The 21,828-nt window shown below is 45.6% G+C and overlaps 1 protein-coding gene and 1 long non-coding RNA gene across 7 annotated transcripts in view; both read left to right on the top strand.

Moving 5' to 3' along the window:
- LOC144179421 (ribonuclease H2 subunit B-like) overlaps positions 1-8,095 on the top strand; it is a 77,032-nt gene extending 68,937 nt beyond the window's left edge. For 4 of the 6 annotated variants that reach the window (XM_077707788.1, XM_077707810.1, XM_077707796.1 and 1 more), the window contains 2 exons: positions 688-805; positions 7,941-8,095. In XM_077707788.1, coding sequence (XP_077563914.1) covers positions 688-789 — 102 coding nt within the window. In that variant the 3' untranslated portion in view covers positions 790-805; positions 7,941-8,095. The remainder of the gene's footprint in view (positions 1-687; positions 806-7,940) is intronic. The other 2 variants (XM_077707803.1, XM_077707781.1) reach the window with 1 other exon arrangement.
- Positions 8,096-18,957: 10,862 nt separating this feature from the next.
- LOC144165590 (uncharacterized) lies at positions 18,958-21,582 on the top strand. Its single transcript, XR_013321468.1, has 4 exons — positions 18,958-19,350; positions 20,478-20,561; positions 21,330-21,393; positions 21,494-21,582. It is a non-coding gene; the product is annotated as an uncharacterized LOC144165590 (long non-coding RNA).
- The last annotated feature ends 246 nt before the right edge of the window (positions 21,583-21,828 follow it).

The following is a 21,828-nucleotide window of genomic DNA, read 5'->3' as shown; positions in this document are numbered from 1 at the left end:
GATAATTACTTTTAGCTTCGTTTTTTGTGTCAGTTTTGGCTGTGGTGGAACGAACGCCAAGGCAGCTGCCGTGACAGGGGGCGCCCTTGACGCCACTGTTCTTGTTGCACCACGGCCGGCCTGGATGCACGTGTGCATGCGTCCAGACCGGCCGTAGTCGCACACACCCAGGCAGCACGCATGACGTCAGCCCCCAAAACTTTGACGTGATGCACACAGTGGAGCAGCGCGGAGCACTGACGTCGGCAGTTTGGGGCAAGGCGCTCAACGCATCATGCTGGCGCCGATGTTGGAAGGGTATCCGTTCGGAGCTTTCTCGTGTGCGCAAAGATTAGAATTGATTTAAAATATGTTCCACTGAATAACTTGCTTGGGGTATCTCCATGCACAAAGGGAGTCTTTTACATAGTTATCCTCAGCTTTGAAATTTCGTGTTGGTGCTGCTAAACGCCCTTTTTTTTTTCAGCGTCCTTCCAACCGTTGCTGTGCTGCAGGTACAATTTCCACTAGCCTTTGTTCTGGTCATCCGTTTCAAGCGTTTCGACAAGGTTCTCGTGCTGCTGTGAATGATGGGAATTTGCCAGAGCTTCAGTGGAAAGAATCTGGTTGCTGGTGGCTGCGGTGGTTCACCTTGGGGGAAGCTGAGTGGTGGGGATTGCTGAGCTCGTGCCGTGTCCTTGGTTGCAGGCTCAGCCGACGGCCAAGCGGGGGACAACGAAGCGGCGGCAGCGCAAGGCGGACAAGGCGGAGGGCATAAGCTCCATCACAAGTTTCTTCGCCCACAAGTGAGACGAGCGGGCTTCAGGTAAAGCAGCTCTCTTGCCTCCTTCATTTTGTGCCAGCCGAAAGGCATGGCCAGGGAAACATCTTTGATCATCCAAACCTTGTTTAGGTTGTGTGGGCAGCGGCACTTCGCAACTTTCCAGCCAGCAGTAGAAATTGAAGGCCGGCCAGTCTGTTCTACGACCGGCTTTATAGATAGCGACCTGCCCACGTGCACCGATACGGCGTGCCGAATTTGTTATTGCTTGTTTGTTTCTTTTTAGTTCTTTCCGACACCACTGCACCGGCTGGAGCTGCATTTAATCCCCATTTCTCCGCTGTATACGCGTTTGCTCGGCCTGTCGTTGTTGTTATTTTGTCTTTCTTTCAGTCCGTTCAGCTCAGCCTTTGCCGATTCACACTGGGGAAAGTGCACGCCTTCTGTGGAATGGGCGGTGTGCTGAAATATGAGTTTTTTAACGCAGAATTGTTACTTCGCTAGGCCAGGCGAAAGCACGCACCCACCCGGATATCATCTGCGAAAAACTGTCTACAGCTGCTAACCCTTTGCTTACTTGTGCCATGGCATTCCACCCGTTTCATAGTGGGCGTACATCCAAAAGAATAAAACACAGAAATATTCAGCGTGTTTCGTTCTATACTGTGGAACAAAAAAAAATGAACTGGAAGAACCACCTTGCGCACACTGTTTCATATAATGCATCAAAAAGGAAAAATAGTAAGACACATTCAGCACACGGTCAATTTCTATTGGGTTACCTAGCATAGCAAGGGTAGAACAAAAAAAAAAACTAGCGTGCGTCAGGAATTTCCCGCGCAGTCTCGGTTGTCCTTCAGCTACTGTGGTAGCAGTGCCACAGCAGCTTGAATAGTCATTCTTGAAAAAGTAGCCGCAGTGAGTCTGATGCTGAAGTTGTAGGTTATAGTCGACTTAGGCAGGAGGCTCGGCGATAAACCTAGCCAAAAAAGAAAACGCTTTTGCAAAAGAATATGCTGAAACATGCTGCAATATTTTTGCATCGTACTTTCAGTGAACGTATTGTACTTGACGGTATCTGTTGCGTATACAGCTGAGCGAACCTTCTGAGCAAACCTAGTGAAGACTAGGTTGCATGGCTTCGGTATGGGGGCAGCGGCTCAAAAAGATAGCCTGAAGATAACTAGTTCTCACCGCAAGCATTGCCCTGGGACAGCTACCATACCCAAGTCAGCCATTTGTTGGAGTTGTAAGCCACCTGGACGGAGCTCCTACAAGCGTGACGCTCCAAATTACGGTAAAGACGCCGCATCCACTGAAACGTTTGCTGCCGAGTAATGCTCCCTTCGCTGGAAAAACATTGCTTTCCCGTAAGAATGACGGCGCTTTCACGCACAGAATGGCCCTGCTGGGGTGTTTATGCAAATTTGAGCCTTCCCTGTGAACTTTTACACGTGCAAAGTCTAGCCTTATGACCAAAGACAGCTCCTTGACATAAAGTGAAAACCGTAAAAGTTTCCGTGTGGTTAAATTTATTTATTTACTTATTTATTTATTTATTTAAAGGGTACTGCTTGCCTTGGGGCAAGGCTTCAAGGGGGGACACTGGTCTTGAGGACATTTTTGGTATTTTTTAACCTATGTGCTTGAGATTTGCACATTGAGTGTATTTCAACAACCTGAGCACAAATATGCAGTCAGTTTTCGTCTATGGGGTGTAAGTTTAGAGTTGTGCAACACATTATGTCACTCCGTTTCGGGCAATTTTTTCATTATGTACCTATGAAATACTCAAATAGCTTTTATCCCATTGTGCTCTAGAAGGACCAGGGAGTGCAACTATACCACTGCAGTAATTTTAGCATGGTTTCTGCAAACGCTGTAAAATTCGTAAATGTCAGGTCATCAATTTACAATGTTTTTGTAAAACCAACTGCTTAAAATCTTGTGCCAGCAAAAAGAATTTTTTTGTGGTTTTATTGCACTGTTCAGTTCATAAGCTTTCGAATGCAGCAAAAATGATGTAAATCGAACCAGTACATCCCAAGATATTGTACCTGACAGCTGACCATGTGGGAAAAAAATTGGTTCTGAGAAAACAGGGCACAAAGTTTGCAAACATAGGCAAAAATGGTCATTTAGGCGACTTCAAAGGGCGACAGCTTTGTGAATACTTATGATACGGCTATGATATTTTTCAGGTACATTCTTTGGGATCTGTAGACTGCAAATAAAATTAATACAGAAAATTTATTTTTTTGGCAAATTTTCGGTCCTCAAGACCAGTGTCCCCCCTTAAGCAGGAGTGGGTGATACGACGAAAGGAAACAGCACAGCAAAGGAGAAAAAAAGCACATCATTCAAGCACAAATCAAGTACATTTTGGTGGGTTTGGGAGCTCATGCATAAACGATAAAACATCCGGGCATTGTACAACATGTGCAGGCAACAGGTTCCATTCACGTGTGGTTCGGGGAAAAAAAGAATTTTGGTAAGAGTTAGTTCTACATGTGTAATATCACTGACTTTTTTCGGATGGTGCGAACGTGTCTGCCGACGATTGAACGGGGTGATGTATGCACTGGTGTTGATTCGAAATTTTTGATGATAAAGCGAATAAAATGTTTTTAATCTTTCACGGTAGTGTCTAACTGTGAGACTTTCTAAATTCGCGGTTTGCAAAAGCGCTGTAGGGGACGCGCGTTTACTGTAGGAATTAAAAATAAATCTTGCAGCCTTTCTTTGAATGTTCTCCAGTTTCGAAATGTTGGTTACACTGTGTGGGTTCCGTATGACTGAGGCGTACTCCAGTAGAGGTCTGATGCAAGTTTTAAAAGCTAGAAGTTTTATATCATAAGTGGATTTTCCTAGAGTTCTTCTTAAATAACCTAGCTTCTGCATTGCCTTTTTCTGAATGTAAGTAATGTGTTGATTCCATTTGAGATCCAACGTTATCATGATACCACAGTATTTATAGCTTGTAGCTGCCAAGACCAGATGGTTGTTTATGCTATATGTGAATGACAACAGATTTTCCTTGCGTGTGATTGTCAGGGCTACCGTTTTCTTTAACTTAAGAATCATCTGCCACGTGGTGCTCCAATTTTGTGTTTTACCTAAAGTTTCATTAAGGAGGGCCTGATCGCTATGGCTACAGATTGCATGCAGTTGTCTGCAAACAGCTTTATCTTGACAGGGATAACGCGAGCTATATCATTAATAAAAAGTAAAAAGAAAAGGTGCCCAAGAACAGAACTTTGTGGAATTCCTGATTCTACTGTGGCAGTGCTTGGCGATACGCCATCCATGGTTACAAGTCTGACGTCGGAAGAAAAGGTACGATTTAATCCAGGCCAGCAAAATTGGTTTTTGAGTATTGCTCTGAGCTTGATGAGTAACTTTGAGTGTGACACGCGATCGAACACCTTTTCGAAGTCTAAAAAGATTACATCGACTTGACCTCGTTCATCTAGTATTGTACCGAAATCGTGAACCGTCTCTAATAACTGTGTTATAGTTGACAGCCCCTGACGAAACCCGTGTTGCCGATTGTGTAGAATATTGTTATGGTCGACGAATTGGGAAATATGTTTGAATATCACGTGTTCGAGTGCTGTTACACATGCGCTGAGTAAAGAAATGGGTCGGTATGACGTTATCATAGAGCGATTTTTAGCTCCTTTTGGTGTGGGCATTATTTTAGCGCACTTCCAGTCATCAGGAAGTCCACTGGAAGCAAGTGATTTGTTAAATATAAGGCTTAAATATTTAGCCGACCATTCTGCATAGCAAACAAGAAATGCGTTAGGAATTTCATCCACGCCCGATGATTTTTAAGATCTACCTTGAGTAAATGAACGGATATGCTCTAAAATAAAAAATGCTATTCGAGCAGACACATATGCAACCAGTGTGGTTTACTTGTTTACGTTGAAGTTTGCATAGCTAAGAAATGCTTCTGTATGTAACTGTGCATTCTCTTTGCTGGCCGGTATTAAAGGTAGTGATCGGTACAGTCGGCACTGATAAATACAATCGCTGCTTTTTATGCGAGAAGTTGCACGCCCCATTGCAAGGCAAGCGAAGCTGGCGAGTTTGAGGGCTGAACTTCGCCCCACATGACGGGGCGGGGCGCGCAGTCCCTTCACGGCAATTTTTTGCCGTGCTGGCTCCCATTGTCGCCGGCTGTGACGGGCAGGTCACTATCTATAAAGTTGGTCGTGGTCTGTAAATAACTTGGCCTGGGTTCGTTCTGTCATCATGTATTTTCGGGAAAATAAAACGGGCAAAGGAAGAAACGGGTGAGCTATTTCCTGTAAACAGTGTTTTCGCAAACTACAGCTCCATTCTTTTTTTTCATAACTTTTATAGAAATTCATGGCTGTAGGTCGGCCAGTTTGGTATCTTTTGAGAGGGCAGTTTTTGACCTTCAATTTCCTTCCACACATTCTTTGATTGTGAAGAAAGTGAGCATAAAACGTATAATCAAAATGTGCACTGCTGTGGGTTGTTTGGTGCACAGTGTGTGATCGGTTCCTCTGCGCTGTGTTGTATGTGCACTTTGTGGGGGACCACAGTTTTACCGTATTTACTCGCATAATGATAGCACTCGCGTAATGATTGCACCCCTGAAGTTCGTCGTCAAAATACGACTTTTTTTTATTTCCCACGCAATGATCGCACCTTGAACTTGCCACAGCCATATTTCGTATGTGTGCCAAGTTTGATGACGATGGTCGTGCTTACCTTAGTTTCCTCCTCTTTCAAAGCGGGCATGGCTACGTTATTGTCGCCGACTTGATAATATTAGCGATATTGGCAAGCATGAGTTCATTATTGGTGCGGAAGAAACACTCACTAAATGCACATAATGTACTCACGAGACATATAAAAAAGTGCGCTCGGCTTGCTGCGTCGGCAGCTATGTCTGTTTTGATGCCCCTCACTATGACAGTGGCACCACTTAGTCGACCTGTTCTGACCTCGCAGCAAACTCGTTTCGGCGCGTTCTGTAATTCTCTAATTCCGGCGCGTTGCGTAATGAAAACACTGCATTTTGCATCGTTCGGTGGTCATTCGGTGGTCGGTTGAGTTATGTTTTTATTTGCTGTGTTGATTATGTTCATGAGACTTATCGTGAACATTCTGACCTGCAACTTGCGTTTTCTGCGCTCAAACTTTTTCTGCGAAAAATTTACCTCGCATAATGATCGCACCCCTAAATTTGCATGATATTTTTGGGAAAAAAACTGTGATCATTACGCAAGTAAATACGGTAATTCTGTGATATGCGATGATGGATTGGTGCATTAAAGGGACACTGAAGTGAATTTGTCAAGCTCCCGTTTTTGCTTGCACTGCGTAGACTGGCGCAAATTAGCACACTTTTCATCGTTTATCCGGTTGACAAATCGGTAATTATTTTACAAAGCGCGAAAGAAGAAAAACTACCATGTGCGGTTTGCGGCGGCCGCACCAACTAAGCTGTGACGTTGGGAGGAGGGGGCACCGTGATTGGACGATGCCCAAGGTTAGCAATCAAACAAGTTTCGCTTTCGGTTTTGGTTCTGTAAAACAAAATCTTTGGCATCCGATGGCGTCGTTGGATGGGCATTCTCAATATCCCAGTAATAGTAGCACCGCGCTTCTGCCATGTTGTCGGCTGTAAACTGCATAACATAAGCCTCCCAGGACGGCTTGGAATCGTAGCATTCACTAGCCGAGGCCTACGCAGTGCATGAACGCCCTCCGCGTCCCCGCAGACGCACAAATGCATGCGCTTTTCCCCCATATTTGGAGCTTGCCTCACTCATGCCTGTATCGTAAAAAGCGTGTTCGCACCAGGCCAAGGGTCTGTTGATTCTGGCCCGTGCCCACTGCCCGCAAGCAGTCGGTGCTTATGGCAACAGCACACCAACGAGAACTCGCTAGCGCGCCAGTGCCAGCCTGCGCGAGTTCTGTGGACTAGTTCGTGGAGCAATGAACGTTGCGGGCCAAAAAAAAAAAAGGTAAACTCAGTATAAAAAACATCGCGAAAAACGAAAAAGTTAACTTATATATAAAAAAAAAGCATGCACCCGCAGGGATTCGAACTTGTGACTGGCAAAAAATTTGCGGTGACATACATAGCACCCCAGACCAATAGGCCACGGGGCGAGCCATGCTGACCTTGCAAATATAAGGTATATAATGTATAACCAGTTTACACTTTTATTTAGTTTTAGTATTTCAAGCAGCTTAGGTGACTTTTTGTTGTATTGCGCTCATGCAGTAAGCGTCCCCTGAGTTTCCACAATAGCTCACGTCTAGCAATTGCATTTCTTCGACGGAAAAGCGTTCGCAGATGCGTAGTCGTGCTGCTGACCGCTGTGCTTGTCAGCGCTTCCCGCACCCTAAAAAAGTGCTTCCCACACCGTAGTTTTACGCTGTACGGTAAAAATATCAGTTGATTTTATTTCCTTAGTACGTATATTGACTTCGCTGACTCTTCTCCCCCTTCAAGAGGCCTTATATTTTCCCACTGGCGTACCAGACAGCGAAGCGTCGCATGTGCACTTGTGCAGCGCTTGTGTGAAGCGACCTTGACTTGGAGCGAGATACAGTGTACAAACTAACGAAGTAAAGAAAGGCACATTCTTCCATTCACAAACGTGTTGTGGCTTAGTTTCAACTGATCAAGCGAATTGCGACGACCCATCGGCGGCCGGCGGACTAAACGTTGGGCCGACTGACTCGGTCGCAGAAGGTCAGCGAGCCGTGCAGTAGCGCAACCAATTGCCAGCTCCTCTCCTGCTGACGTCACACGAAAACGCCACAGAAAATGGGCGAGAGTGCAGAGAGGAGGACAGCATTTTCGAATTGATTTTTCTACTAAATAAATTCGCGTAAACGCGCTCTGAGTGGTCGAAACAGGGCCTAGGGACTCCGGACTACAATTTGCGCTCGTAATCCCGCATTGTTTACAAATCACTTCAGTGTCCCTTTAACATTGGTGCAGAAGTTCTGAACACCGAGTATATAATTTGGCAAAAAGGCGAGGAGCATGATCGTTGAGAACATGCGATGAGCACTGAGGATGGCCTTGGCAAGCGTCTCTACCTTTGAAGCTGGTTTGGTACAAAACTGCTGCCTCCATTGGAGTAAGTGGAGAATGCGCTTAAGACAGTGGTTTCAATTACAGGGCATAAGCATGATGGTGTCGTGTCCAGCCTGCCTCACAAGACCCTCCACAGCCTTTTCCCCCTCTTCCCCTCGCCAGGAACACTGCTGCTGCAAGCGACGGACAGACCAAGTTTTTCGCATTCTAGTCGCCAATAAAAGACTTTTTTAAAACTTGCCTCCCTGGATTGCAGCACCCAAACACTGCACTCTTATACCCATAACAGAAAGCATGAGTTACTGCAATTGTATGGTTGTTGCAATTGTAAGATGATGTTGTGTTGGGACATATAGGTGGGCAATACCCCACAGCACCATGACCGAAGACCAGCGACGACGACAAAGGGGCTGGCAAGCCTTGCGCTGGCTGTCTGATCGCCGCCATGTAAAAATCTAAATAGATTGTTCGCCTTCTTCTCTGCAGCCCCATAACACTATGTGTGACATTTTTACGGAGCGTAAGTATGTCTGCTCTTGCAGACACATACAAAGTGCTCAACGTATCATCTTGCTTACTCAGTATGCAGCCTTTAGAAAAGACGATGACTTCACTCACTGTCCAAAGGTCATTTGTATCTCATAAAACAAACCTTCATATTTAAAAAGAGAAGTAATTTTTGGACAAAGAGACCAGAAATCAGTTGTGTTTAGGTGAGCCCCACACAAGAAATGACGGTGCAGTCATTTTCGCTTATCCTGCTCTGGCTGCATGGGCTGGTACATGTACATGGCTTCCTAATGACAAAAGACACATTGTGAAGAACCTTAAAGTGTACCAGATGTGTCCATACTTGTAAGTGGTGCACAGGAGGCATTGTGCACATAGCTTTTACTTGGTGAGGAAGCAGTGGTGCCTCTTAGTAATGTTTTTTGAATTTTTTTTATGCCACTGGCTCGCAGCACAAAGAACGGGACCACGGACGCAGACGGGGACCGCAAGCAAGCACCAACTTCCAACCAACTGCAATCGACGGAAAGACGCATAATGAAGTTCTAACAAAACGTGACTGTAGGTCAGACAGCTACATTGCAACAATCTGGCAAGAAGGTGAACACAATTAAAACAGCGAATGGGTTGAGCAGTGATGATGAGTAGCAAATGTGAAAATCCTAAACTGAACAGCTACTCGTCATCGCTTTGCTGCCGACCTGATAACTGTCTTTATTCTGACCTGCTGTGACGTTTTGTTTGTACGTATACTTGAGTATTGCAGTGCGTTGGAAGTTGGTGCTTGTTTGCTGTCTGCGTCCATGGTCCGTTTGTGCTGTGAGCATCATTTCTACACCGCTTTTAGCTACGTACTTCAGTCTCAGTGAGCACTTAAATGTAAAAAAAAATTTGTTCTTCACGATACTTTGAATAACAGCTTTTAATCTCAGATACGACATACACTTGGAGTCTGCTTCCAAAGTGAGACAAGAAACTGACAAGGCTGGTGCTGGTAGATGGCCTGGTAAAAGTGGCTCTTGTACTGAACGGCAGCTATAAAAAATGAACGCTGCTGTTTGTGGGTCCAATTTTGAGCCTTTTACATGTGGGAGTCATATATGCCAGCCCAACTCTTTTCCCTTCTACAAGAGTTCCCTAGTCATTTCCCATCCCTAAGCATTACTCCTATTCACGGTTCCCCAATTTTTTACTTGGATTAAAACTGCCCACACGGATGGGACAGCGAAAAAGATGAGACGGGCCGAGTGCAGACTCGCAACTAGCTGAGCCTGGGGAGCAAAACAGCCTCCCGCACCACTGCGCAATGTGTGAAAGCAGGCCATGCAAGCCGTTCCTGAATCGGACTAAGTTAATGAGCGAAAGCCGAGAACAGGTGGCAAGGGAACTAACTGGAGCCTTCTGCATTCGGAAGGAAGGCAAACAGTGTATCGATAAATCCGCAGTATCTTTAAGTGGAAATGAATACGAATTTTTAAGACAGTCTTTCACGTGATAAAGGTTACGCTTGTGCGCAGGTGGGTGTGAGGGTATATTTATTTATTTATTTATTTTATTCATTTGAACACACTGCAGCCCCTGTGGGGCTATAGCAGATGCCTTGTTCTACCCTATTCAGGAATGTGGCGTAGATGCAAAGGGAATTCCCGGCCCAGACAAGTTACAAATTGTACATGCCTTCAGACAGACCAAGGGCTGTTATGCATCAAGCATGTCATACTTAACAGAGAGTAATGTAACTATTAGAGAACACCGAGGGAGAACCCATTACAGGGCACTCGACATCGGGGCTGTACCGAAATGCTAGCCACATAAATGATTTTTTGTGGATGTTACATTTATCGCCAACTTAACGCAACTAATCGCATAGTGCCGTCGTCATCTAATCTAATGCCTGCACAAGGGACCGGGCATGTATTCATTGTGGGCGCGGATTTGCGCGCCACGCGGAATCTTGATTTTCATCCACGAATGCAGCGCTAGATTTCCCTCTAGTATATACAGGGTGTCTAGCGACCGGGAAAACGGAAAAGTCGGGGACTTTTGAGCCACCGGGAGAAGTCAGGAAACTGTCAGGGAATTTTTCAATCCAGTAGTACCAGTCAGGGAAAACCACTTCGGGGACTGCCCACACTGTTTTACAATAGGGGAAACCAGTGTTGGAGTCCCCCAAGAAGTTACACGAACGCAACACGTTCGCGGGCGACGAAAGCGTGATCCGCATGAAACGTTTTCTCGGCACGGTGTGTACCATAGAGTTGTGTGTGCCGAGCGGCACGCGCCGGCAACATGGCGGCAGCACCGGTCGCAAAGTAGTGCGGTAGCTCTAACGGCCGCTTTTACCGCTTATTAAAATCTTATAATGCTACTCAAGGCACAAACGCACTTGCTTGTGCAGGAAAGGAGCCACCGCAGGCACAAGCCTAGCCAAAAGAAACGCGTTCGCGAAAAAATATGCGGAAAGATCATGCAATATTTCTCACCGTAATTTCACTGAACATATCCTAGGCGATCGTATTTGTTGCGTACGGCCAGAGTCCTTCAATGCTTTACTGGTAACGAAACTGCTCCGTAACTCAATGGGAGAGCTTCATATGCTGCGTTTGGACGGCGCGCGGTGGCGCCACCCTCTCACTGAGGTCACTCGGGCGGCGTTGCGCTGGCTCGAACGGCGGAGCCGCGGCGAGCTGTGTTTGTGTTGTGCGGAAAAAAAAATGTAACGTGTATCTCGCGCTCTAGTGATGCGACTTAAAGGCCAACTGCACTCAAATTTCACCTCGGCCAAATTTGTTTTTAATGCGTAGTAAGTACCCCCAAATAAGCTGAGACACAAGTGGTAGCCCCGTGAAACGCCTCGTTAATCAGTCAGAAGCGTTTAAAAAGGCTCCGCCGCAGACCACTCTGCACCTGCCGGCGGATCGCGTAAACAGCCATGACGCGCCTGTGACGTTCCAGCCGACGGTGGCTTTTTCCTCTGGCCAGCCACGCAGCGGGGGAACCGGTCGAGCTCTGCTGCCCCGTGCGCGCGTAGAGCTTGCGCGCAGACATTCTCCCGAACTGGTGACCGTCCGGCCGCTCGCTGGACGGCTGCAACGTCACTGCAATGGCCGCGCTCTCCTCGGTTTCGGTTTCAAAATCGCCGATTTTTGCTGGCCGCTTGCGGCGTCCACGTGCGTATTTCAGCTGTTGTATTTTGCATGTTGCTTTCTTTTTAAGCAGACTATACGGAAATAGGGTTTTCAAGAAGTCGAAATTTTGAGTGCACTTGGCCTTTAAGTAGTGCAACGACGATGCCTAACGTGTTGCGTCCCAGGATGTCGTTCCTTGTACAACGACACCACAGAAAATGTTTCCTTGTTCTGTTGACCGAGCGACGGGGAGCTGCGAGAGAAATGGAGGCGCGCCATTCCAAGGCAAGGAACGGGAGATTTCAGCTTCGATTATAAGTGTGTGACAGTGCGTGGAAATGCACTGTGTGTGAGAATGGAAAAAGCAATGTACCCTTTTGAGAGCATCGTGGACCTAGAATGGTACAAGGCTAACTTAAAGCCGAATTTTTGTCATATTAGTCAGGTGCTTCATTACCTGTTTGCAAACTTCTATTACCTTGCGCTCAGGCTCGCGTGTAAAAAAAGCTTTGGGACGTCCTTGTACTTTTACTTTTCATATTTCCGCGAAGTATCCCTTAGGGTTCGTCTTGTTTGTTTTGTAACTGCACGTGGCCGATTCCGGTTTCTTATCTGGTGTTTCAACCGGAGCGCCCATTTGCTCTTTTTGTCGTAAGTCCCGTCTGGCAATATTGTTTGATATGAAAAGGGTGCCACCTTGTCGCCAACTTGATTTTTTGTTTCTTCGACAATGTTCTAGATCCCATTGCCATGGATCTGAAATTAATAACGTTCCGAGAGTACATGCATAGCAAACGCCGCGCAACTCACTTTATTGACGTTCATCTGTGCACGTCACACTGCGGACTGCTTCTTCGACGTTTGTGTTTCATTCTATCTTCTGTAGAACAGGAGCTCGCTAGCTCGCTGCGTTCAGAAAAGCTTTTATTGCGTCGTTCTTGGCAACGTGGCAATATTCTGTTTCCTCCGTGTGCTGTACATCGCAGCGCGAAAAAATAAATTTTTGTACGCTGGACCACGCTTTTTGTCTCCCTTCGTAACAAATTTTTTGTTACGTGTGATAAAATCAGTGTTATTGTTCTTTTTTCGCTTCCTGTTTTTGCAAGGATTGTAAAGCGTGGAAGCGGAAAGACACATCGTGCAACATATCTCTCCGTGTTTTGATCCTTCGCGTTTCTGCAGCGTTTTAGATGTTCTCAAGTATGTACCCACTCATTGAGACGACAATACTATTGGGCTATCTCTTTTAGTGTTCTGTGCATTCCAGAGCAATCAACGGATTCATTAAGCGTAGTCTGAACGACGCGTACTTAGTTTCTTTCAGTTTCTTAAAGCAAAAGTTGTAAATATCACACTACGCAGCTACCGTATGTGTGATATTTACAACTTTTGCTTTAAGAAAAGAAGAAATAGAGATTTAAAAATCCGAAAACACGACGGCGCAGCGCTTGTGCCAGAGCCCGCAGAAGCCGTTGCCGTTCGCGGCCGAAGTCTACGGTAATTTACTACGAAAAATAAAACCACATTGAAGGCAGGTGATGACTGGACTATTCATCGCTAAGTACTACGAAAAAAAATACACTTAATCAGCGCGCAGACACCAAAAGCGGCGAGCGTTTGCACGCCAAGAGCAGGCCAATTACGCCGCGGAAGCGGCGGCTGGATGACCTTCGTGCGGTGGTGGCGCCTGTAGTGGCGCGCGCGGTCCCTATATGAAACGAGCGCCGAAGTTTCGTGGCGAGTAAAGCATTGAAGGACTCTGGTACGGCTGAGCAAGCCCGGAAAGCGCACGGTAATGGCATTTTGTTTCCACCAGGCACGGCCACTCGGTCTCCCGGCGGGGTATCGAGCGGCCGTGCACCAGGTTCCCATAGCTTCGGTGCGGGGGCAGTGGTTCAACAAAAAATTAAAGCCGTTCCACTCAATGTGAACGCTGTAGAAAGTGCAGAGCAGTGATTCGCCATAACCCAAGTAGCACAGAACATTAGAATAACGTTATCTGGAAGTTGCGAAAGTTTAAATAACGTTAAATGTTACGAGGCAATGTTTATGTAACGTTAAAAAAAAAACATTCAATGTTTATGTTATGTTAGAAACGTTATTTTTACGTTGAAAACAAACATGTATGTTAACGTTTTGTTCCCAACATTTATTTAACATTTAGGAAACAACTTAAAACCAATGTTAGAAATACTAATGTTATTACAATGCTCATACTCCACAATAAAGTAATGTAAATATACAAACATTATAATAACGTTCAGGACATGTTCAGGAAACAACTTATCACCAATGTTAGAAATGGTAACGTTATTAAAATGCTCAGGACTCAACATTAAAGTAATGTGCAAATTGAAACATTATAATAATGTTCAGGGCATGTTCACGGCAGAACATTAATGGGATGTAAAAATGTAAACATTATTATAATGTTAAGAAGTACCCGCAAAGCAACGTTATAGGTAACATCTTTATTGCAACATTATTACAATGTTCAAGGCATAACGTTGAAGTAATTTTAGAAATTTAACGTTATTAAAATGCTCGAGGTAATACTGTCAGGTAACATAATAAATCTGAACATAAGCATAACATTTATGTTACAACGGCAGGGTGATGTTATGCTTGAAGCATTAGCGAAATGTTCAAACTAATTGCACAATACAACTGGCTTTTACCAAAGTCTTCAGGGGTACAGGGGGTCAAAACAAGTCCTCCCCCCAAAATTTCTCGTGAGGGAAGTGGGGAGGGGGCTTCACCATTTTGACATATTAAAGGGGGGGGGGGGAGGATATTTCGGGTTATTTCCTTATTTCACATATATAGAACTTTGCATCTCGTGCCTTCGGCGTGTCGCCACCGATTCTGCTATCTTTGGCGTGTCTTCCGCGGCCAACTTCCAGCTCGTTTGAGCAGCTCTGGTGGCTCAACCCCCCCCCCCATCCGATATAAAATCCTGGCTACGCCAATGCTTTTAAAAATCGCAGCCACATTATTTCAGTGCTTGACTGCATTTTGACGCCGCCGGACATGTGCTGAGACAAATGTTGTAAGTGTGTATGCGTGCGTGTTTAGCCCAGCCCAGCCCAGGACATGGGCAAGCCAACGTGTTGAGGAGGGTAAATTACAGCGCCAATCGTGTCATCAGTTGTGGTTTTGGCCGCTGCGAGTCCGCGCGAAACATTTCTCAGGCAAGGCGGCTTTCCCCTCAGTTGCCTTTTGTTCCCTCAGAGGAATAGCTCCCTCAACAACCGGTCCCATTTATGACCAGTCCTATTGTTGCCCACCGCCGCTCCCCTCGTTTTGCAAGGCGTGTATCATGCGGGTGCGCGCGGCGGGTGGGGGCTTGCTCCCCCTCTCAAGACCTGCAGGGGAAGTGCGTCAAAAGCCTGTTCTTGTGTCTTGTATTCCGGCGTGAGGCTGCCTGGTATTTTTCTTTTCTGTCATCTGCACCGAGCGCAAGAAAGAGCGACAGCACAGAGCAGCAGAAGGTGTTTTGCATCATCGAGAAATACACTTGTTGCCGGGAAACAACGATTTGCAAGTCAAATGCAGGTTACTTCAAATATACACGAAAGCACGCTTTTAACTATTTTCAGTAAGCATCATATGAAGTTAAATTTATTTTAGGAATTGACTAGGAATGATTAGGAATGAATGACTAGGATGAATGAATGAATGAATGAATTAAATAATGAATGAATGACTAGGAATGAATAGGAATAGAAAAAAATGAATAGGAATTGACAGTGTTATGTGTAATTTTTACATTCCTGTCACGTTTGCACCGCAAATTCTGCGCCATTGAAGCAGAAAACAAAAATGCGAGAGCTGCTTCTTATCAATGCGGTGGTCGAATTAACACCCATTGGATGATTTGGTAGATCTGTAACGAACTCACACCTACAGTGAAAGCCAGAGTTGCCCTGCGCATGCAACGCGAGACTGCGACACCGCAGTTTCGCGTTATTTTGTTTCGCATCAGCCATATAAAGTACAACAGCATTGTTATGGTGCATCAGCCACAGAGGAAGAAGACACGAACGCCAGTGCCTAGCCTGCTCGCACGTGTGCTAAATTGTAGCCAAAACAACACGCTGGGCGCGCTCAGATCGACTCTTAGGTGTACATGTATTGAAAAGGAAAAAGCCGAAGCTCTGGCGTTCTTGGTATGCGCGGAGCCTTCTGTTATGTAAATACGCCTTGTTGGTTGATGGGTTGTAGGGTTTAACGCGCCGATGCAACGCAGACGATGAGGCGCGCCGTAGTGAAGGGCTCCGGATTAATTTTGACCACCTGGGGATCTGTAACGTGCGCCTAAATCTCGTACGCACGGGCGTGTTTGCTTTTCGCCTCCATCGGAAATGCGGCCGCAGCGGCCGGGAATCGAACCAGCGTCCTCGTGCCCAGCAGCACAACGCCTTAGCCACTGAGCCACCAAGGCGGGTGTAAATACGCCTTGTAAATACATCTTCGTTTCACGTCTTCCTCTCTAACATTTTGGTGGCGGTTGCTAACCATATATCCATGCTCCTGCCTTGAGCCTATACGAGCGCGTAAGTGCTCACTATCGATGATACCCTACGCTCACGCTCGCGCTACAAACGGCTAGCCTCCTGGTTATAAGTTTAGTCGGGAAATCGACTTCGTGATGTCGATGGGCGGTGGACCCTAGGTGAAATCAAGCACCGGGACCCTTGCGAAGTATCTAACCAAGCTGTACAGCCTTCCTTTGTAGCCGCATAACTGTATTTCTAGAGTGGATTTCAACTTTTAACATCTACGTATATAAACTGCACTCCGCTGTCGCTCCAATTCCTCCCCATAGCGCTGCGCTGGCGGCACGATTGCTGCCTAAATATTTTGATGTCTGCTGCTGCGGTGTTGTTAATTCACTGCAAAAGCTATACTGTTTGACAACTGTATTACCTTTGATGAAACTTCATAAAAATATTTAGGCGACGAAATTGAAACTTTGAAAACTTCCCTTTGCGGCAGACGTAATCAATTCGTCAATTTTGATGCAAGCCTAGGTTTATCCGCCGTGTAAAAGCACGCACCACGTCGAAATATAGAGTTACGCGTACAGTTAAACCTGTATGCAAAGAAGTTGATAAAAATTCAAAATTTTCGTTACATGCAGGTTTTCATTATATGCAAGTTTCGATTTAAGCCACCCGTAAATGAAGCCGAAACTAAATCAGAATACTTGACATCAGGGACAGTGAACTCTCCCTTCAAGAATTTATTTCAGAGTGAAAAAAATGCTCTATTAGCGGCTTCTGCTTTTCCACGAAGTTTTTCAGTACACGGCAGTCCAAAGAATCAAGGTCACTTATACCCCTGTATTCGCAAGCGTAACGTAACTATCAATTTTGCCTTTTGACACTCTTCGCTGCTTTAACCAGTTTCAAGGAGCAAACGTGTGCTGAAAGGGCGCCTTTTCGCGAACTTGATGCTATTTAATTGTGCACTCAAACTTTTTGAGAAGGTGCTAGCTGGGATGCTGTGCCGAACGACAACGTTGATCCTACCTGCCTGCGGAGACGGCACCTGAAATTGCGAGCTTGTCTTGAAAAGACAAATCTTTTTGTTTTCTAGTAGCAGTACTCATCACCAACGAACCTACACCTCAGAAATCAGTGGAGACGCGCGAATATACTCACCGACAGTTGAGCCTAGCACCTAAGCGACACCACACTCACATTGGAAACACACGGTAGTTTGCAGCGCGGGCAATGTTCGCTAAATTAGTGCATATCTCCAGCCAATTTTTCAGAAAAAGTGCAAAAAACGATGGCTCATCAGCGTAGCGAATTCGTTACATGAAGGTGTAACTGTTGCCATGCCTTCGTTATATAGAGGTCAGGTTGAAAACGCATCGTTTTCAATGAGGCTGGCAATGGGGATTTGAAAAACTTTGTTAAATCCAGGAATTCGTCACATGGAAGTTAGTTACATCCTGGTTCAAATGTAATTGAAATGACTCCTTTTTTCCCATTTTGTGCCTTGCAGACATTGTGCTAACTCAAAGCCCGAATTCTCACAGGCAAGGGCAAGACGATTAGGAAGTATTCGAGTCCTTATAATCAGCCGAAGCGCAATGTTTAGCCTCCAAAAACGCGAACTTCGTTTAAAACCTTGAGTTGCGTTTGTTGTTGAAAAGCTGCGTACCCATATTTTTCCCATCATCGTGTGCGGCGTAAGGACACGAAGCCCTCGAAAAATGGGGAGGGTGAGGGAAGAGGGGGGGGGGGGGGGATCAAGCCTTTCAGCGCCCACTTTGTTGGCGCCTATGCCATCGAGCTAATTTTAAACGAATCATCCGATCTCAGTGTCTCCCTGTTACTGTTATGACGGGGTCTGGGACATTTCGGTGAAGCACGTTTCGGCGCACGGGCTTTCCGATGCACGGACTTCTCGGTTCAAAGGCATTTCGATGCGAAAACATTTTGAAGAACAGATATGGTTACTCGTAGTGTGCTCCTAACGTGCCACGATGGAAGAAGACAACGACGGTAGAAAACGACGACGAAGCGTTTGAGTACGCAAGCAGTGCACGTGCAGTTTTCTGGAAACAGCGGTAATAAGACAACGCCAGCGGTGCGCTAGCTGTCTCGAGCAGGTCATGTAAAATATATTTGTTTGTACTAGCCACCTACTTCGGTCTGGTTCTTGTATGCCTTATTTGCTTTGAACGTATTGTTGTATTTTGATTTTGGTAAATCATATGTCGTGAATGACTATTTACTGCACTTACTGAATTTTTTTATTATATTAATGCCGTGTTTCAAAAGTTTATCTTACGATTTGTGTCCATTGTTAGGTACACCTATTATAAAGCAGATTTATTTTACTCGTTGCGGCTTATTTCCTATTAAGTTGTGGTTCTTTGGGCAGGGGAGAGATTGCTCTAGATTCACTCAGAAAACATTTTAGAAAACATTACAAAGAGCAGTTTCTAGCCGTAATATCCCGTAATTTGCGTAATATTCCGTGATTTACTGTGAAATATCCTATTATTTCTAGTCGTGAGACTATGTAATTTTCGGAGCCGTTTAACGGGGGAGGAAGAAGGGAGGGGGAGATGGACTCCATGTGCGAAGGCATTCCTGGCGAAGGCATGCTTTATCGGCGATCAGGCGAGAAATTACGTAATCGTGTTCGCTAATAGTGCTCAAGGCTGCAGGGGTAACTCACTTGTTTAAAGCATACATGTACGAAAAAAAAAAAAAAAAAACCTTTTTTGTAGTTATGTGACCACACAGTTATTCCGTACGCACCAGCCGGACTGGTTAAGTTGCCCACAATTCTTTTTTCATCGAAGCATGATATTTCTGACTAGTGAATCAAAACGTTAAAGTTCAAGTTTACAAAAAAAATGCCACTGGTGTTTTTTACAAATTTTCTCCCTACACCACTCGTATTTCATGTTTGGTTATGAAGCGTTCCTTGATCCGGGCATCACGATCAGTCTCGTTCAAAGTAAATCTTGTTCGCGAGTCCTCTTCATTCTGTTCGTTGAGACGAGCAGGTAAGGCTGTCTTCACTTTGCGATGTAAAAGGCGAACTTCGCGGCGCTGTCCCCAAGGGCGGGTGGAGAAGTTTCCCGTCGCATTGTGCGACGTTCCTTTGTGTAGCATCCCCCACGGCTTTTTGTTCATTCAGACAGGTTTCAGCCGCAGACAGCGGCTGCGGAAAGTTGCTTGGAGATCCACTGCCTTCTCGCCCCATATGAGAGGGAAAGAAAAAAGGGCAAGGGCTCAAGGGGTCTTTTCTCGCCACTACCGACCCCGTGCGCACCCAGCTCCAGTCGTTACACCGGATCGTTTACCTGGAACACTGCAGTTGTAGACGTAAGTATATGCGCAAGCGCATGCTTGTTCAGTCGTAGCCTGTTCGATGGTGTTATATCTTTCTCCGTGGTCTGTCCAACCGAGACCCGTTTATCGCTGGATATTCAAAACGAAGCGCCAGAGGCTGCGTTTGGACAATGTAAGCGACATACAAGGAAGGTGTGCAGGAGCAACTCGTGAGTATTTTCTTGCTTATAGGCCCGTGCACACTTGCGACGAACAACGCGATTTCTGTCGCGGCGACAAATTGGCCGAGACCGAACGACAAAACGGATCGCCGGGCGGCAAAAGTTTCCGAAATCGCGTCTCATCCTCGCAAGTGTGAACGGGCCTTTGAACTATATAGTAGGCAGTATTGATGGAAGAATCGATGTTACGGGTACGTTGCATAGAAACGATTTTTGTTCGTTGCATGGAAACGATTTTTGCGCGCTTTGTGCAAAGCAAAGTGAATTCGGATAACTAACCTCGCCCACACTCGAATGATCTTCACTTCAGCCGGGCAAGTGAGGTAGCGGCTTGGGCACGCGAAACAAAATAATGTGCGTGTCACGTTAGTTCGCTGTGCGAATTTTGAAAAAAAAAAAAAAAAAAGCATTACATTTGCCCCTAATTGCCTGGCGATGCGATAATTATGTTGGGAACGCCGGGGTTCCTTAACGTGAAAAAAAAAGGGGGGGGGGGGTGCAGCCAGTGCAGCTACTTCGGAATGTAGTCGATACAAATGCAAACGAACATGTCAGAATGCACCCCTTGGTAGCCTATTTTGCCGCTGGTTAACTTAGACGGTATGACGGTGTAACTATCGCAAAAAGTTCGTCAGACTTCTGGGATATATTGTTAAAAGCTGCAAACCTGAGCCTTTTGTCGTAGCTTTCTTTGCTGGCGAGTAAGCAACCAGACAACCTGCGTGACTATATAGCCAACTTTGTTAGAAAGGGGCACTTTGAGGGCTGAAGGTGTCACAGAGGGTGGGAAAAAGTGCGCTGTTCGAGTACATGCGTTCGTTTGCGACTTACATTTTTGAAATGCATTAAAGCAGCATAGCGCGTTCTTGAGTTGTGAGAAATGCACCCCAAAAGGATGGTAAATAGCAGCTGGTAAAGTCGAAGTCACTTTCATTGCAGGCTATGGTTTTCAAGATACCCTCAAACCGGGAAAGCCGCGGAGTTCATCGACGATGAGTGCCAATCCCGAGACCATAGAAACTGGTAAGTAAATATTGTGTAAATGGCTAGCGGGTTTAGCGAATCAAAATGGAAAAGCGAATTCAATCGATAACGCACAGCACAACAGGAGCTGGAATTACCAGGGCAGGTGCCACTTTCAACTAAGCCGATAAAGATCCGAAGGGGGGAATTGGGGTTAAGAGGTGTGGGAGGTACTTGGTCATGCTAGCGATCACCCACTCCCTCTAAAGGGAACCGTTCCGCCCAAAAGAGGTCACTCTGGATACAGAATCTTGTCTACTGCACGTACTTTATCAGAAGTTTGGAACCAACACGCTTTCATTGCGGCCGCATTGAGCATGCACAGCCGTCGTTCGCCGAAATGAAACCGACATGCTTCGAGCAAAAAGGCTAGTTCTAATACTGTTCATCGGTGGTGCGGTTTCGAACAGCTTGAATCAAAGGCTTTTACAGCCGTGGTTCCAGGCGCTCTTCCCAACTTTGGACAAATCCTGTAAATGCTCAGCAGTGATGAATAACAGGGTGCGTTTCATATGACGAGGTAACAACGCCGAGCGTGAAAAAAACAAAAACCATGGTTAAAGTGAACGCTAACAAATTTAGTGGCTGCAATGATACGCATGGCTTTGACTGAAAAACAGAACCTTCCTGCATTCGTGCAAAAAAAAAAAAAAGAAGAATGCCCGGGTTGTTGTAAAATGCTCAAATTCTTCCTCCTTTCTTCCCCTAGCCTGTTCCAAGCATGTATTAAACATGTCACACATAGAGATGTCACACAACTCTTTTCAGTGCTGAGAAAGACTAGGATCGAAGTTGTTCGTTTATGAGTTCCCACTTTGGTTCCCTTTATTACGTAAGTAAACTTGGACCATTATACACATTCGTGTTTAATGGGTGTTTCATTTGTGTGAACCATCTGTAATACCTCTGTAGCACTTTGTGTTCTTTTTTAGGTGAAAGATCTGCCGGACTGGAGGAGCAAACGTCGCTTCTACAACCACGCGAATTTTCAGATGGGCTGTTTCGATTGAGGTAACGGTCATCTATATACAGTTTGACAGGAAGAAAAGAAGAAAAAGGTCCGAGAGGTTAGTATCCGTTCCCGAATAGTATTTGCATGGTGAGTGTAGAAAATTTCTGAGAGCGTATTTTGATTTGTTTTAGTAGTTCAATTTATGAACTGCTATGCAGCCCATAACTAGTCGCGCCCTATGCTTTCCAGCTGTTGCTGGTGTGACGCAGGTCACAGTCGATAGCGGGCCACATCATTGGTGACTGGATCCACTTT

The sequence above is a fragment of the Haemaphysalis longicornis genome, unplaced genomic scaffold (genome assembly GCF_048455015.1).
Source record: "Haemaphysalis longicornis isolate Haplotype H1 unplaced genomic scaffold, Haemaphysalis longicornis Haplotype H1 scaffold_1, whole genome shotgun sequence".
Taxonomy (NCBI): Eukaryota; Metazoa; Arthropoda; class Arachnida; order Ixodida; family Ixodidae; genus Haemaphysalis; species Haemaphysalis longicornis.
Note: the sequence above shows the minus strand (reverse complement) of the source record. Positions and strands in the feature narration are given on the sequence as shown.